The following is a 15,473-nucleotide window of genomic DNA, read 5'->3' as shown; positions in this document are numbered from 1 at the left end:
CTCCTGCCTCAGCCTCCCAAATAGCTGGGATTACAGGTGCACACCACCACACCTGACTAATTTTTGTATTTTCAGTACACACAGGGTTTTGCCATGTTGGCCGGGCTGATCTTGAACTCCTGACGTCAGGTGATCCACCCACCTTGGCGTCCCAAAGTGCTGAGTGCTGGAATTACAGGTGTGAGCCACTGCACCTGGCCTTTTCTTTTTCTTTTTTTTTTTTTATGACAGAGTCTCATTGTGTCTCCCAGGCTAGAGTGCAGTGGCACGATCTTGGCTCACTGCAACCTCCACCTCCCAGGTTCAAGAAATTCTTGTGCCTCAGCCTCCTGGGTAGCTGGGACTACAGGCACACGACGATGACACCCCACCAATTTTTTGTATTTTTAGTGGAGATGGGGTTTCACCATGTTGGCCAGGCTGGTCTCGAACTCCTGACCTCAGGTGATCCGCCCACCTCAGCCTCCCAAAGTGCTGGGATTACAGGTGTAAGCCACTCTGCCCAGCCTGAAGAAGTTTTTATTATAGCAAATCCCAGTTATACATCTTTTTACTTGGAAAAAATTATGGTGGACATTAAGAACTAGACAAAACACTTTGGCTTGTTGTAGGTGAAGCTAGCCATTGTAAATTCCTAAATACCAGAGTAACATAAGGAAATGAATAATTTAGAAAGATCAGTAAGACAGTGGTATACAAAATGGATGGAGCACAAGAATTCCAATTGGCATGGGGAAGGAAGAAAGGATTAAGAACCATAATTAGAAAGCCGTTGCAGTAAGGTAACTGAGTGGCAACTGGACCCAATGGTAGTGGCCAACCTTTCTTTTTCTTATTAAATATAGATTTCGTTAAAATTTTGAAAAATGCAAAAAAAATTGAAAAATGCAAAAATAGGAAAATAAATCACCCATTATTCCAGTACTGAAGTAAATGGTGTCAATACATTAGTTTCAGTCTGGGCTTTGTGGCTCATGCCTGTAATCTCAGTCCTTTGGGAGGCCAAGGCCAGAGGATCCCTTGAGGACACGAGTTCAAGACCAGGCCACAAGGGCAATATACCAAGACCCTGTCTCTACAAGAAAATTAAAAAAACAAAAAATTAGTCGGCTGTGGTGGCACGCACTTATAGTCCAGCTACTTGGGAGGCTGAGGCAAGAGTATCACTTGAGCCAGGAGTTTGAGGCTGCAGTGAGCTATGACTGTGCCACTGCACTCTAGCCTGGGCAGCCGAATGAGACCCAGTCTCTAAAAGGGAAAAATAAGTAAATAAATAAATATGTGTGTGTGTGTGTGTGTATACACACACAACAATTTAAAGGTGAAAACATTAATGGGGCTTGGTAACTATCCACCCCGAAAAAGCACAGGATCGCGTCTCTATGGTTGTTCCAGCGTCGGAACATAAGGATGTACTCTCTCCTTTTGCGGAACTCTATGGTCTGAGGACGCCGCTGTAACCCCGGAAGCAATCCTGAGAGGTCGGGACCGGCAAGATGGCGGCGCGGATAGGCTTCTGGGCTGCGGGCTGGCGTCTCTGGCAGGTACTGGATGGGCTAGGGAAGACTAGGAGGGCTGACCGGGATAGTTGCTTTTAAGTTGTCCTGACACCAGCCGCTCTGCCCATCAGGATTTTTCCTGATATTTATCCCTTACCTCGCGCCGTTTACAGGAAAGTGACGAGAAAGGGGCTGGTTTTATCAGAATTCTCTCATGGAATTAAACATAAGTTAATGAGTCCAGGCAAAAATAGGAACAAGAATAATCGTAGAATGTCAGAGCTGGAAAAGATTTTGTACTTCCTATGTTCCAAAACCCCTCCTTTCACGTTTGCAAAATAAACTGAGGCTCAGAGAAGACAGGAAATTTGCTTCGCGAAAATTAGAGGCTTGAGTTGGTGCAAGATCTCAAACTCTTCCCATGGAACTAAATTGAGATGCTTTCCTGGCATCCAGATTTAGATGAAGGTCTCAAGGCAGAGGAGTGGGTTAGATATCCTCTGCGCAGTTATTTGGAGGAGGAGCAAAAACTTTTCAGCAGCAGTTCTCATGCTTTTTGGCCTTGGGACCACTTTACACTTTCGGAGTTGAGGACTCCAGAGAGCTTTTGCTTTTGTGGGTTTTAGCTGTCTATATTTAGCTTTTTGGAAAATAAAACTTAAGAATATGTATTGATTTAAAAGTAACACTAACTCATTACATGTTACAACTAACACTTTATGAAAAATATATTTTCCGAACAAACTGAGTAAGGAAGAGCAATGTTTCACATTTTTGCAGCTCTCTTTAATTTCTGGCTTAATAAAACCTAGATTCAAATCTGCTTCTGTATTTAATCTTTTCCCATATCACACCTCAGGCTGTCACGGGAAAACTTCACTGTACACTGGTAAGAGAGTGAGTGGAAAAGTTGTAAATAACGTCTTGGTTTTATGAAAATAGTTTTGATTTCCCGGATTCCCTGAAAGTGTCTCAGAGACCCCACAGACGTCCTCAGACTACACTTTGAGAACCACTGTTTTTTGTTTTTTGGAGACGGAGTTTCGCTCTTGTCGCCCAAGTTGGAGTGCAGTGGCACTATCTCGGCTCACTGCAACATCCGCCTCCCGGGTTCAAGTGATTCTCCTACCTCAGCCTCCCGAGCAGCTGGGATTACAGTCATGCGCCACCATGCCCAGCTAATATTTGTATTTTTAGTAGAGACGGGGTTTCACCATGTCGGTCAGGCTGGTTTCGAACTCCTGACCTCAAGTGATCCGCTCGCCTCGGCCTCCCAAAGTGCTGAGATTACAGGCTTGAGCCACCGCACCCGGCCTGAAAACCACTGTTCTTAAGAAAAGCCAGATGGTATTAGAGATTGAAATTTTTGAACTGCTTTATTAAGACAAATTTACCCAGACAGCCCTCCCTTCCAAACCACCACTCCCCCAACACACACACACACACACACACACACTCTCTCTCTCTCTCTCTCTCTCTCTCTCTCTCTCTCTCAAGAAATACAAAGAAAAAATGCAATTTAAAAACTTCTTGGCCGGGTGCAGTGGCTCATGCCTGTAATCCCAACACTTTGGGAGGCCGAGGTGGGCGGATCACGAGATCAGGAGATCGAGACCATCCTGGCTAACATGGCGAAACCCCGTCTCTACAAAAATACAAAATATTAGCTGAGTGTGGTGGTGGGCCCCTGTAATCCCAGCTACTCAGGAGGCTAAGGCAGGAGAATCGCTTGAACCCAGGAGGCGGAGGTTTCAGTGAGCTGAGAATGCTCCACTGTACTCCAGCCTGGGCGACAGAGCAAGACTCTGTCTCAAAAAGAAAAAAAAAGCAGAGGTTTATAGTGGGAGAACGTGACTGAGAAGTGTAATATTCTTGTTCCTCTTGCACAACTCGATTGTGGGGTCACTGGTGTAATTGTTGGGAGGGAATTTTCTATGCAATTTTGTCTGAAGAATGGCACATACCTCTTACCACTTTGTATTGTACCTGATTTCCTTTTTCCTTTTCCCCTTTGGTGCAAAGAAGATTATAGAGTTATGATTTGTCTCTATCTTGGGTAAGGAGAGGAAGGACAATAAGCTAAGAATAGGCTTTTAAAACGAGGCTAGGTGGTGGTTCACTCCTGAAATCCCAGCACTTTGGGACACTGAAGCTGGAGGATCGCTTGAGCCCACGAGTTCAAGACCAGCCTGGGAAATATGGCGAAACCCCATCTCTACAAAAGTACAAAATATTAGCTGGGCCTGGTGGCCCGTGCCTGTAGTCCCAGCTATCTGGGAGACTGAGGTGGGAGGATCACCTGAACCTGGGAGGTCCAGGCCATGATCATGCAACTGCACTCCAGCCTGGATAACAGAGTGAGACCCTGTCTCAAAAAAACCCTGAAAAAACAAACAAAAACATACTTCGGTGACCATCATTTGTATTAATGAAACTTCACTTATGCTAAACTTACTTTTTTTTTTTTTTTTTTTTTTTTTTTTTTTTTTTTGAGAGGAAGTCTCGCTCTGTCACCCACCCTGGAGTGCAGTGGCACGATCTCAGCTCACTGCAACCTCCGCCTCCCGGGTTAAAGCGATTCTCCTGCCTCAGCCTCCCAAGTAACTAGGATCACAACCGTGCCGCCACCATGCCTGGCTAATTTTTTTTTTTTTTTTTTAGTTTTCTTTTTTTTTTTTTTAATTATACTTTAGGTTTTAGGGTACATGTGCACAATGTGCAGGTTTGTTACATAGGTATCCATGTGCCATGTTGATTTCCTGCACCCATTAACTCGTCATTTAGCATTAGGTATATCTCCTAATGCTGTCCCTCCCCCCTCCCCCCACCCCACAACAGTCCCCGGAGTGTGATGTTCCCCTTCCTGTGTCCATGAGTTCTCATAGTTCAATTCCCACCTATGAGTGAGAACATGCGGTGTTTGGTTTTTTGTCCTTGCGATAGTTTACTGAGAATGATGTTTTCCAGTTTCATCCATGTCCCTACAAAGGACATGAACTCATCATTTTTTATGTCTGCATAGTATTCCATGGTTTATATGTGCCACATTTTCTTAATCCAGTCTATCGTTGTTGGACATTTGGGTTGGTTCCAAGTCTTTGCTATTGTGAATAGTGCCGCAATAAACATACGTGTGTGTGTCTTTATAGCAGCATGATTTATAGTCCTTTGGATATATACCCAGTAATGGGATGGCTGGGTCAAGTGGTATTTCTAGTTCTAGATCCCTGAGGAATCGCCACACTGACTTCCACAATGGTTGAACTAGTTTACAGTCCCACCAACAGTGTAAAAGTGTTCCTATTTCTCCACATCCTCTCCAGCACCTGTTGTTTCCTGACTTTTTAATGATGGCCGTTCTAACTGGTGTGAGATGGTATCTCACTGTGTTTTTGATTTGCATTTCTCTGATGGCCAGTGAAGATGAGCATTTTTTCATGTGTTTTTTGGCTGCATAAATGTCTTCTTTTGAGAAGTGTCTGTTCATGTCCTTTGCCCACTTTTTGATGGGGTTGTTTGTTTTTTTCTTGTAAATTTGTTTGAGTTCATTGTAGATTCTGGATATTAGCCCTTTGTCAGATGAGTAGGTTGCAAAAATTTTCTCCCATTCTGTAGGTTGCCTGTTCACTCTGATGGTAGTTTCTTTTGCTGTGCAGAAGCTCTTTAGTTTAATTAGATCCCATTTGTGGATTCCCTATTTAATAAGTGGTGCTGGGAAAACTGGCTAGCCATATGTAGAAAGCTGAAACTGGATCCCTTCCTTACACCTTATACAAAAATTAATTCAAGATGGATTAAAGACTTAAATGTTAGACCTAAAACCATTAAAATCCTACAAGAAAACCTAGGCAATACCATTCAGGACATAGGCGTGGGCAAGGACTTCATGTCTAAAACACCAAAAGCAATGGCAACAGAAACCAAAATTGACAAATGGGGCTGGCTAATTTTTGTATTTTTAGTAGAGACAGGGTTTCACCATGTTGGCCAGGCTGCTCTGGAACTCCTGACCACAACTCCACCCACTTTGGCCTCCCAAAGTGCTGGGATTACAGGTGTGAGCCACGGCACCTGGCCTTATTTTCATCTTCATTGTGTTTTTAAGGATCCTATTGTGTTTCCACTGTCTCAGGTTACAGTTTAAAATCTCAGAAAAGTTCAGAGGAAAAAACAGCTGTTATATGTAGTAGTATTGTTTGTTTCCTAAAACTGGAAAGTCTTGTTCCACCAGGGGGAGCTGACAGTAAAGGATTTGGAAATGCGGGTTTGTTGTAGCATGTGGCACAGTAGTTAATGATGGGTGGAAGTCACAGCACATATTTCAGTTCATTTATAAGCTAGTTATCCCGGCCAAGCTAAGAAATATGTATGCTTTAAAAGATGTATGAAAGCACCAAAAGAGGAGTACTTTAGAATTTTTATTCCAACTCTTAACAAATTATAAAAACAATATATTTTATTGCTTAAAAATATTCAGGCAAAATAAGTATTATACTGAAGTACAATTAATTTGTAAAAAATAATGGGAAAATAAAGTTACATTTTTTTCCTTGATGTCCACATAATTCATAGCTTTTTTTAAATATGAGAATTGTTTCTTTGAAAAAGTTTTTATTCCTAAACTTTAAAATAGAGATTCTCTAATATTTTGAGACTGCTTTTTTTTTATCATCAACTCTACCATTGTCCTCTTTTTTTTAAATCTAATTTGGCCATTTTAATTACCCCAGTATCTTCATCTGAAATAATGAGGTAACCTTTTAGTTTTTAGTGGAAATTATGAATGGTTTGGTAGTTGACTTTAATTCTAACACATGTCCTACTTTTTTTTTTCTTTAGGGATTGGGGAATTTTTCTGTAAACACTTCTAAGGGCAATACAGTCAAAAATGGTGGCTTTCTTCTGTAAGTATACAATTGGATATGCTAAATTGAACAAAATAGGTTCTTGTGCTATTTTACTTAGGTTTCTCTTTTTTTCCCACACATAGCAGTACCAATATGAAGTGGGTACAGTTTTCAAACCTACACGTTGATGTTCCAAAGGATTTGACCAAACCTGTGGTACGTACTCCCTGTTTCTTGGTATAAGGAGCTACATTAGCAATACGTTTTCCTTATTATTTCATTGGGGTTTTTTCCCCCAAACACTCTATGAATAAAAAAATTTTGTCCTAGAATACTGGCAAATGCACAATGCATATATTCTCTTAACTCCCTGGATTGTATTATCTTCAGGGTATCAAAGTAAGTTCTAAAGGAGTAAATTATTTACCCCCAAATAACTGTGTTAATTAGTAGTCTCTTGCTTTTAGCTTGGCATAATGGAAGACTTGTCAGAATTTGTGATGTAGAATACTTGATGTTATGTTATGGAAAAGTATTTTTCTTGTAACCTTCAAGTCTTTGTTTTCATTTTGTGTATTGAGCCTGGGCCTGGACAGTGCTTTTTTGTTCACAGTGATAAAATGCATTAGCACAAATAATAAACATCTAGAAGGAACTCGGTAACCCTGTAGAAGCTATGATTTCATCAATCCAGTTTTTTGTGCTACTCGTAATTTTTAAAAATCCTTCTGTTTTCACCCCTCAAAAATAACCCCCTTTAACAGTTTGGGATTACAGTTCTAGACATTTGTCTGTAGGTACTCACTTTGTGCACATGTCTAGTTTATTACTCTTTCTTTTCTAACTTATCGCTTAATAGATATTGGATATTTATTTATTTATTTATTTTGAGACAGAGTCTCGCTGTGTCACCTAGGCTGGAGTGCAGTGGCATGATCTCGGCTCACCTCACCTCAGCCTCCTGGGTTCAAGTAGTTCTCATGCCTTAGCCTCCCGACTAGCTGGGATTACAGGCACACACCACCATGCCTGGCTAATTTTTGTATTTTTAGTAGAAACGGGGTTTTCCCATGTTGGCCAGGCTGGTCTCAAATTCCTGGCCTCAAGTGATCTGCCTGCCTCAGCCTCCCAAAGTGCTGGGATTACAGGCATGAGCCACCACACCTGGCCAGTACTGGATGTATTGCTATGATAGTACATTTAAGTCCCAGTCTGCAACTCATATGCCTGCAGGAGCCAGGCCTATAAGAAGAGGTGGCAGAATTGGCATGGTGTGCCACTGTCTTTATAAGCACGACAGCAGCTACTTATTCTAGCCACTTGTTGCCCTGTGGGAAATCAGACCTAGTGATGCCAGCCTGTCTAAATCTTCCAAGCTAAACTGAAATCCAAATTTTCTTGTGAAATTTTCTGATTTTTAATATTCCTAACAAATTCAAAGTATCTTTTAACACCTTGTAGGGATCAGTCAGAACACATCTTGAGGCTATATTCCCCCTTCTTATCCCTCAACTTAGGACACAGGCTATCAGTGTATTCTGTTCTTCCAACAACCCTTTTTGGAGTAATTAAGAGTGGATATCTAGCTTTCTGGCTAGTAAGTAAATCTTTCAGGAGTGAAGTGATTTAACTCTGAATCATTGGATTAGTAGTATAATTTACTGGTTTAATGGATGAATGAAATGAAGGTAATTCACCTCTTGGAAGAAAGTCAGAAATGTCAAACCCATTATTTCTAAGGTCTTTAGGTATTAGGGTGGAAGAGGTTGAAGATATAGGTACAGTCAGTGTCATATCATTTTAATTAGAAATGAGTAATTTGTTTATTAGGGCAGGCAAAACATATGTGAATAAAACCTAATAAAAAATATGAATAGAACTAGCTTGGCTTTGTATAATAATGTTTTATAATTAATAAGCACTTTAATCTGTGTTTTCTTATTTTTTTCTTAGAGAAATACTGTGAGGGATAGCATAGGTTTACCCTTTTTCATATGTGAGGAAACTAATGTGCAGTGAGATGATATGATTTGTCCATTGTCATTCAGCTACCATTAGCAGAGTTTAATTCTCAGTCCAGGTCTTCTGACCAGGCTCTTTTTATTAGCAGAACCTGAAGTCCTTTCTCGTTGTGAATTTGAAGCTGAATAATTATTTTAAGTTGGAAAGTTCCTTTAGTAATTTTATGGGTTGCCTTGAAAATTCTTTTGATTTACACTGTATTTTAACAGATTCTGAGGCCCGTTGTCCAGATCTGAACATGAAAGTATTTAGACACTTTAGCTAACACTGCTGTCACTCAGTGTTTTTCTCCTCATTTATTAGTAAACTCTGAAGTTGTTCAATTGAGGGTAATGTTTTAAATTTGCTAGTTATAAATATAAGAGGAACTAAAACTGAAACTTTTCTTTTGGATTTTAGATAACAATCTCTGATGAACCAGACACCTTATATAAGCGCCTGTCAGTTTTAGTGAAAAGTCATGATAAGGCTGTATTGGACAGTTATGAATATTTTGCTGTGCTTGCTGCTAAAGAACTTGGTATCTCTATTAAAGTGTGAGTATGGCCTTTCCTGATCCGACCTGTTCGCTGCCATAATATGATCAACCAGGAAAATAGTGCTCATCCCAGGAAGGTCTGAACTCTTTTTTTTTTTTTTTTTTTTTTTTTTGAGACAGAGTCTCGCTCTGTTGCCCAGGCTGGAGTGCAGTGGCACAACCTCAGCTCACTGCAACCTCTGCCTCTCGCGTTCAAGCAGTTCTCAGCCTCCCAAGTAGCTGGGACTACAGGCACACGCCATCATGCCCGTCTAATTTTTTGTATTTTAGTAGAGACAGGGTTTCACTGTGTTGCGCAGGCTGGTCTTGAACTCCTGAGCTCAGGCAAATTGCCCGCCTCGGCCTCCCAAAGTGCTGGGATTACAGGCATGAGCCACCGCACCTGGCCCTGTCTGAGCTCTTAAAGTGGGATAGAAACTCTTGGTGGGTAGAGTTTAAGCTTGTCATATGTTATCCTAATCAGGATCATGCCTTCCTGCCATGTTTCTGGGGTCTGCATGGAGCAGGGAGGTAGAGTAGGTGAATGAACAATCGTTTTCGACCCTTTGGATGCGATGATTTTTGGCTAATACATCCATCATTTCAAATCTTCCCTAAGAAACACCACTTACCCAGTAATTTCTTGCTTGAACAAGGTAAGCTTCAAATAGCCTTGGAGTCATTGCAGGGTCAAGCATAACTGTCTCCTTTGTCTTGTCATCTGCTCCTTCTGCTGTTGAATGAGGCCCCATCTGGGGCTTTGGCAGTCTGGCCTTCTGACAAAAACAGAAGGCCACAGTTTCCCAAAACAGACTATAGTTTTGTTATTTTGATTTATCCGTAGATTTTCCTAAAACAACAGACATATAACAGGTGTTACAACTATGTCCTCCACCACACTGGTGCTACTCTTCACAATTCATATATTTGGGCAATAAAAGACTGAAGGGTGTAAAAGCAGCAGGTGTGTGTGTATGCATGCACACTTGACATGCCAGGGCTTATTTTTGAGCCTGTGGGAAAAAGTTTCTATTGCTGTCTGCAGTGTTTATTTTGGCCTGAGTTTTATGATAGCAGTTGTTGTTCCAGATGACAGTTTGGGCAAATGGAAGTCTGCAAATGGTAGCTAATGCCTATAATTGAGTGTGAGTCTGACCTACAAAATTATGGAATTATGCTTTATCATAGTGACTCAGGTTTTGTTTTGTCCATTAATTTCAGACACGAACCTCCAAGGAAAACAGAGCGATTTACTCTTCTCAAATCAGTGCATATTTACAAGAAGCACAGAGTTCAGTATGAAATGAGAACACTTTACAGGTGTTTAGAGGTGAGTGTATGTGAGAAATTCTGGCGTTTTTGAAATACCAGAAATTCCCACTAGCATATAACTTTAACATTGACTAGATTGACTTCTTTCAGCAAGCCCGTGTCTGTTGGTTGTATAGAAGGTAAATATCTTTTAGTGTTTATGGAAGTGTCATGGTAGGAAAAGTAAATTCAAATAAAGCCATCCTTTAGAGTAGTGTATACCTTAACTCAGGAATGCAGATTATGCAAAGAAAGCATTGGAATAATTTTGCTCATATTTCAAAAATTCTAGTGAAGTTTTTACACAGTTCTAATAACTGTTTCACATACTAGCTGGATTTTCCATGTCAGTGATGCACAGCATTAGGTTTTTCATTCATCTGTTACTCATTTGTGCTTCCATCAGTGCCAGCACAGTCTTGTGCTTAAGGAGAGCATAGGTTCTGGAGTCAGACTGCCAATGCCAGAATCCAAGTCCTGGCACTTAACAGCTGTGTGACATGTACCTCAATTCCTTCATCTATAAAATGGGAATAATAGTGGTACCCATCTCATAAGGTTAGTGTGAGGATTAGAATGGAAAACGTAAGCACTCAGAATACTTTGATCACATAGTAAGTGATTGGTAAATATTAAAACAAGCACTTATGCATCTTTTATATGGGAAGTACTGTACTAGTCATTGAGGGCACAAATATAATAAAGTCACGGTCTCTACTCTTTTTTCTTTTTTTTTTTTTTTTCTTTTTGAGATAGAGTCTCACTCTGTCACCTAGGCTGGAGTGCAGTGGCACAATCTAGGCTCACTGTAACCTCTGCCTTCCAGGTTCAAGCAATTCTCCTGTCTCGGCCTCCCTAGTAGCTGGGACTACAGGTGTACGCCACCGCGCCTGGCTAATTTATGTATTTTTAGTAGAGATGGGGTTTCACCATATTGGTCAGGCTGGTCTTGAACTCCTGACCTCAGGTGATCCACCCACCTTGGCCTCCCAAAGTGCTGGGAGCCACTGTGCCTGCCCAGTCCCTACTCTTAAAAAGAAAAACCTAAATTTTATCCACCTGTCTGAGGGAAACATCTCTCACAGTACACACAGAAAATCTTATATTAACTATATCTTAAAATCTAGTCCTTTTGTCTTCAGTTGTTTTGTGAGCCTCTTGTAAGTATACTGCTTTGATACGATGCTTGCCAATTGTGTTCCATGGAGCCCTGATTTTAAGGCAGCTGCATTTTGGAGGAAGATGGTTTCTGGGCCATGTTGCCCCCATGCCGTCAACCAAAGGATTCATACTTTTTTTTTTTTTTAAATTGGGATTTTATGTAAGATTCTTTACGGGAGGCCAGGCGCGGTGGCTCATGCCTGTAATCCTAGCACTTTGGGAGGCCAAGGCAGGCGGATCACTTTAGGTCAGGAGTTCAAGGCCAGCCTGGCCAACATGGTGAAACCCCATCTCTACTAAAAATACAAAAAAATTAGCTGGACATGGCACACACCTGTAGTCTCAGCCACTCGGGAGACTGAAGCAGGAGATGGCTTGAACCCAGGAGGCAGAGGTTGCAGTGAGCTGAGATCGCATTCCTTCCAGCCCAGGGGACAGAGTGAGACTCTACCTCAAAAAAAAAAAAAAAAAAAGTGTGCTTTAACAAACAGCATGCATGAACCATTTCCATGTTTGATGTTTTAGTTAGAACATGTAACTGGAAGCACAGCAGATGTCTACTTGGAATATATTCAGCGAAACTTACCTGAAGGGGTTGCTATGGAAGTAACAAAGGTATAGCTTTAATTTCTACCTCTTTCGGGGGGGTGGTGGGGAGTGGTATCTGTATTGTTGTTTTGATACATTGCAGCCTGGTCCTGGCCCACTGAGTAGAGTTTGCCCTAACCTGTGGCAAACTGAGAGACAGAGTTGCCACAGTGGTTGGGGGCTACCCACCCCTTGCAACAGAATCCTGCCATTTCAGCCCAAGTCCCCCGTGAACCATCTGTGAAGTTCTCCCTCCTCAATATTAGTTGTCCAGACTTGGGGATCCCATTAAGTGGCAATCCATGAAGATCATTGAGGATCAAATAGATTATATATGTGAGAGTGTTTCATAGACCATCAAGTTTCCTTCTTTCCATTTCAAAACCCTATAGAAAGTCTAGGGGGATAAAAGAAAAAGACGTAAAGAGGATTTGACCAAATTAATAAGTCCGATTTGTAGTCAAAGAGTTCTATTAAATCCACATTATAGTTCTATTTCTTTCTTTTTTTAGACACAATTAGAACAGTTACCAGAACACATCAAAGAGCCAATCTGGGAAACACTATCAGAAGAAAAAGAAGAAAGCAAGTCATAAAGCCTCAGGGAGGCCATTTTTGCCTGAATTTGAAATGAGGGTGGGCCAGATGAGTATGTTTAAGTGGAGAGTGCTTCCAGCTGAGATGATTTGAGTCCGCCCTAACTGCTCCATTGAGTTCTCCTGCCCTCATCAGCTGAGAGCAGGGAATGGAACTTTAATGGAAGAACCACTTTTATCTATTCTTTTTATACAGGTCATTGTTTCAGTTCTGATTTCAACAAACATGAGCAAACCACTTTGACTCAAAGCGGAAAGAGTGAAAATTCTATTTTGTTTTGCTACTGGTGTTCAATTATTAGTTTGTACCATTTTTAATTTATGTCAGTTGATGCATCTGAAAATAAGTGCTTGAAGTGTTCACACCGTTATTTTTTTTTTTTTTTTTAAGATTCCTAGAAGGAATCTTTGGTAATTCATATTGAGCAGTTAAAGTTTTTGCTATTTACCTTTGTGCAGGCTGGCATATGCTAATTTGGGGGTGGTAACCAACCAATTTTATCTCATTTAAGCATCACATTTTGCAGACTGTGAATATACTTCACAGCAGATCAAACACATTTATGGCATGCACTGACCTCTTCTTGAAACCCAGAACTTTATAGAGTTGCCTACCAGGGTTACTGTAATGGAATTTATGATCTTAAGAAATTACTAGTTGTATTATTTATCCTGTGGTTCATTCATTCAGTAAGCTTTTACTGCATAAACTTTGCATCCAGCACTATAGTAAGTACCCAAAATTGAATAGAAATAATGGCTTTTGAATATTGCGCAAAGCAGGCTGGGCACGGTGGCTCACGCCTGTAATCCCAGCACTTTGGGAGGCCGAGGCAGGCAGATCACGAGGTCAGGAGATTGAGACCATCCTGGCTAACATGGTGAAACCCCGTCTCTACTAAAAATACAAAAATTAGCTGGACATGGTGGCGTGCACCTGTAATCCCAGCTACTCAGGAGGCTGAGGCAGGAGAATCGCTTGAACCCGGGAGATGGAGGCTGCAGTGAGACAAGATCGCGCCACTGCACTCCAGCCTGGCAACAGAGCGAGTCTCAAAAGAAAAAAAAGAAAATTGTGCAAAGCATAGGTAAATATTTTTCTTTATTAAGCTTCTCACTGATAAGCCCTCTTTCTTTTGGTAAATGTCACTCTGTTTGTTAGGAGATGTCTGCTTTTCCATGAAATGAAATAGTGGCTAAAGCCCTGAAAGAGGCAAGACTACAATGGGCTGAAACAGTTGATATAGCAACCCCAGAGAAGTGCTTCATTTTCTTTTTATAGTAGAAGCAGGTCCATGTCTTTTGTGGTTTCCTTCACATCTTTGGAGTAGTTATGACTTCTCAGTTCTTCCGCCCTTAAGCTGCATTGCCTGTTCTCTTTTCCTGACATGCTATCAGGTATCAGTGTGTTGAATACATACTGTTTGTGTATCAGACTTACGTTACTGTCATTACCATTAAAAGAATTACAGCCTTGTGCCCCATGACCTTCAGCTCAGTTGTTGGGTGTCATTCATGAATGCCTAAGGCATACTTACACCAGGTATAAGTACCTGAAGATCAAGAACTAGCCAATAAAACATGAGCAACATAATGGTAACTATGTGTAGCAAAGAAGCAATTTATGACACATTTTCATCTGAAATAATTCTTTAAAAATAAATACAGACCTGGCTGGTTGTGGAGGCTCAAGCCTGTAATCCCAGCACTTTGAGAGGCTTAGGCAGGTGGATCACCTGAGGTCAGGAGTTCGAGAGCAGCCTGGCCAACATGGTAAAACCCCATCTCTATTAAAAACACAAAAATTAGCTGGGCATGGTGGTGGGCGCCTGTAATCCCAGCTACTTGGGAGGCTGAGGCAGGAGGATTGCTTGAACCCAAGAGGTGGATGTTGCAGTGAGTCGAGATCGCACCACAGCACTCCAGCCTGGGTGACAGAGCAACACTTTGTCTCAAAAAAACAAATAAAATAAATGTAGATCCACACCTAAACTTTTTGGGACTTTTTTACAGACATGAAATCACTTTTGTAGTGATTTATAGGATGATGTATATGTGCTCACCTCTAATGACTTCTATATGAGCTCTTTCAAAGGTGTGTGCATCCACTTCCAGCTATTTCAGACCAAATTAACCTGTAAACCAAAGTACTTAGTTTAGGACTTCCAATTATATGTTAGAACCTCGGCTTAAGATAAATAAGCAAATGAACTACATGTGCACACATGCACGTGAGAAAAACAAGCAGTATTTCTTTTTTTTTTTTTGAGATGGAGCCTTGCACTGTCACCCGGGCTGGAGTGCAGTGGCGCAATCTCGGCTCATTGCAACCTCTGCCTCCCAGGTTCAAGCAATTATCCTGCCTCAGCCTCCCAAGTAGCTGGAACTACAGGCATGTGCCACCACGCCCAACTTATTTTTGTATTTTTAGTAGAGATGAGGTTTCACCATGTTGGCCAGGATGGTCTTGATCTCTTGACCTCGTGATCCACCTGCCTCGGCCTCCCAAAGTGCTGGGATTACAGGCATGAGCCACCGCGCCTGGCCCAAAACTTGCAGTATTTCTTTGACAAAAGTATTTGGCATATTTGAAGCCCGCTTCTTGATATAAACAAGTTTGGCATGAAGTACAGTACTGCAAAAATGATATAAACAAAATAATTTCTTAGCTTATCAGGATATAGCTATCCTGATAGGCTAAGAAGATTTTTGGTTTTCTTTTGTTGGTTTTAAATTAGGCCTCTGAGTAAAATGCATATCTTGAAAATTAGAATTAATGCCTGGGTCACACTTTCTGCCCATGGTGGGTATGGGAGATGGTGAGAGAAGAGTGGATTTGATGATATATGTTGGTGCAAAAGTAATTGCAGTTTTTGTCATTAAAAATAATGGCAAAAAAAGTAGAATGAACCAGCCGGGAGTGGTGGCTCAC

General features: G+C 41.1%; 1 protein-coding gene across 1 annotated transcript; it reads left to right on the top strand.

Annotated features, from left to right (window-relative positions):
* Positions 1–1,461: 1,461 nt before the first annotated feature.
* MRPS10 (mitochondrial ribosomal protein S10) lies at positions 1,462–12,787 on the top strand. Its single transcript, XM_003266267.4, has 7 exons — positions 1,462–1,544; positions 6,339–6,403; positions 6,490–6,562; positions 8,768–8,904; positions 10,107–10,215; positions 11,883–11,972; positions 12,458–12,787. The coding sequence occupies exons 1-7, from the start codon at positions 1,497–1,499 to the stop codon at positions 12,539–12,541; spliced, it is 606 nt and encodes a 201-aa protein (XP_003266315.1). The 5' UTR covers positions 1,462–1,496; the 3' UTR covers positions 12,542–12,787.
* The last annotated feature ends 2,686 nt before the right edge of the window (positions 12,788–15,473 follow it).

Source organism: Nomascus leucogenys, chromosome 17, assembly GCF_006542625.1.
Source record: "Nomascus leucogenys isolate Asia chromosome 17, Asia_NLE_v1, whole genome shotgun sequence".
NCBI lineage: Eukaryota > Metazoa > Chordata > Mammalia > Primates > Hylobatidae > Nomascus > Nomascus leucogenys.
The sequence above is the reverse complement of the archived record's forward strand: the minus strand, read 5'-3'. Positions and strand labels throughout refer to the sequence as shown.

Excerpts from the sequence above, each read along its gene's own strand:
- MRPS10 (XM_003266267.4), top strand. The coding sequence starts at position 1,497 with ATGGCGGCGCGGATAGGCTTCTGGGCTGCGGGCTGGCGTCTCTGGCAG. Across the intron at positions 6,404-6,489 it reads AAAAATGGTGGCTTTCTTCT|CAGTACCAATATGAAGTGGG; the intron begins GTAAGTATACAA and ends TCCCACACATAG. Across the intron at positions 8,905-10,106 it reads CTTGGTATCTCTATTAAAGT|ACACGAACCTCCAAGGAAAA; the intron begins GTGAGTATGGCC and ends CATTAATTTCAG.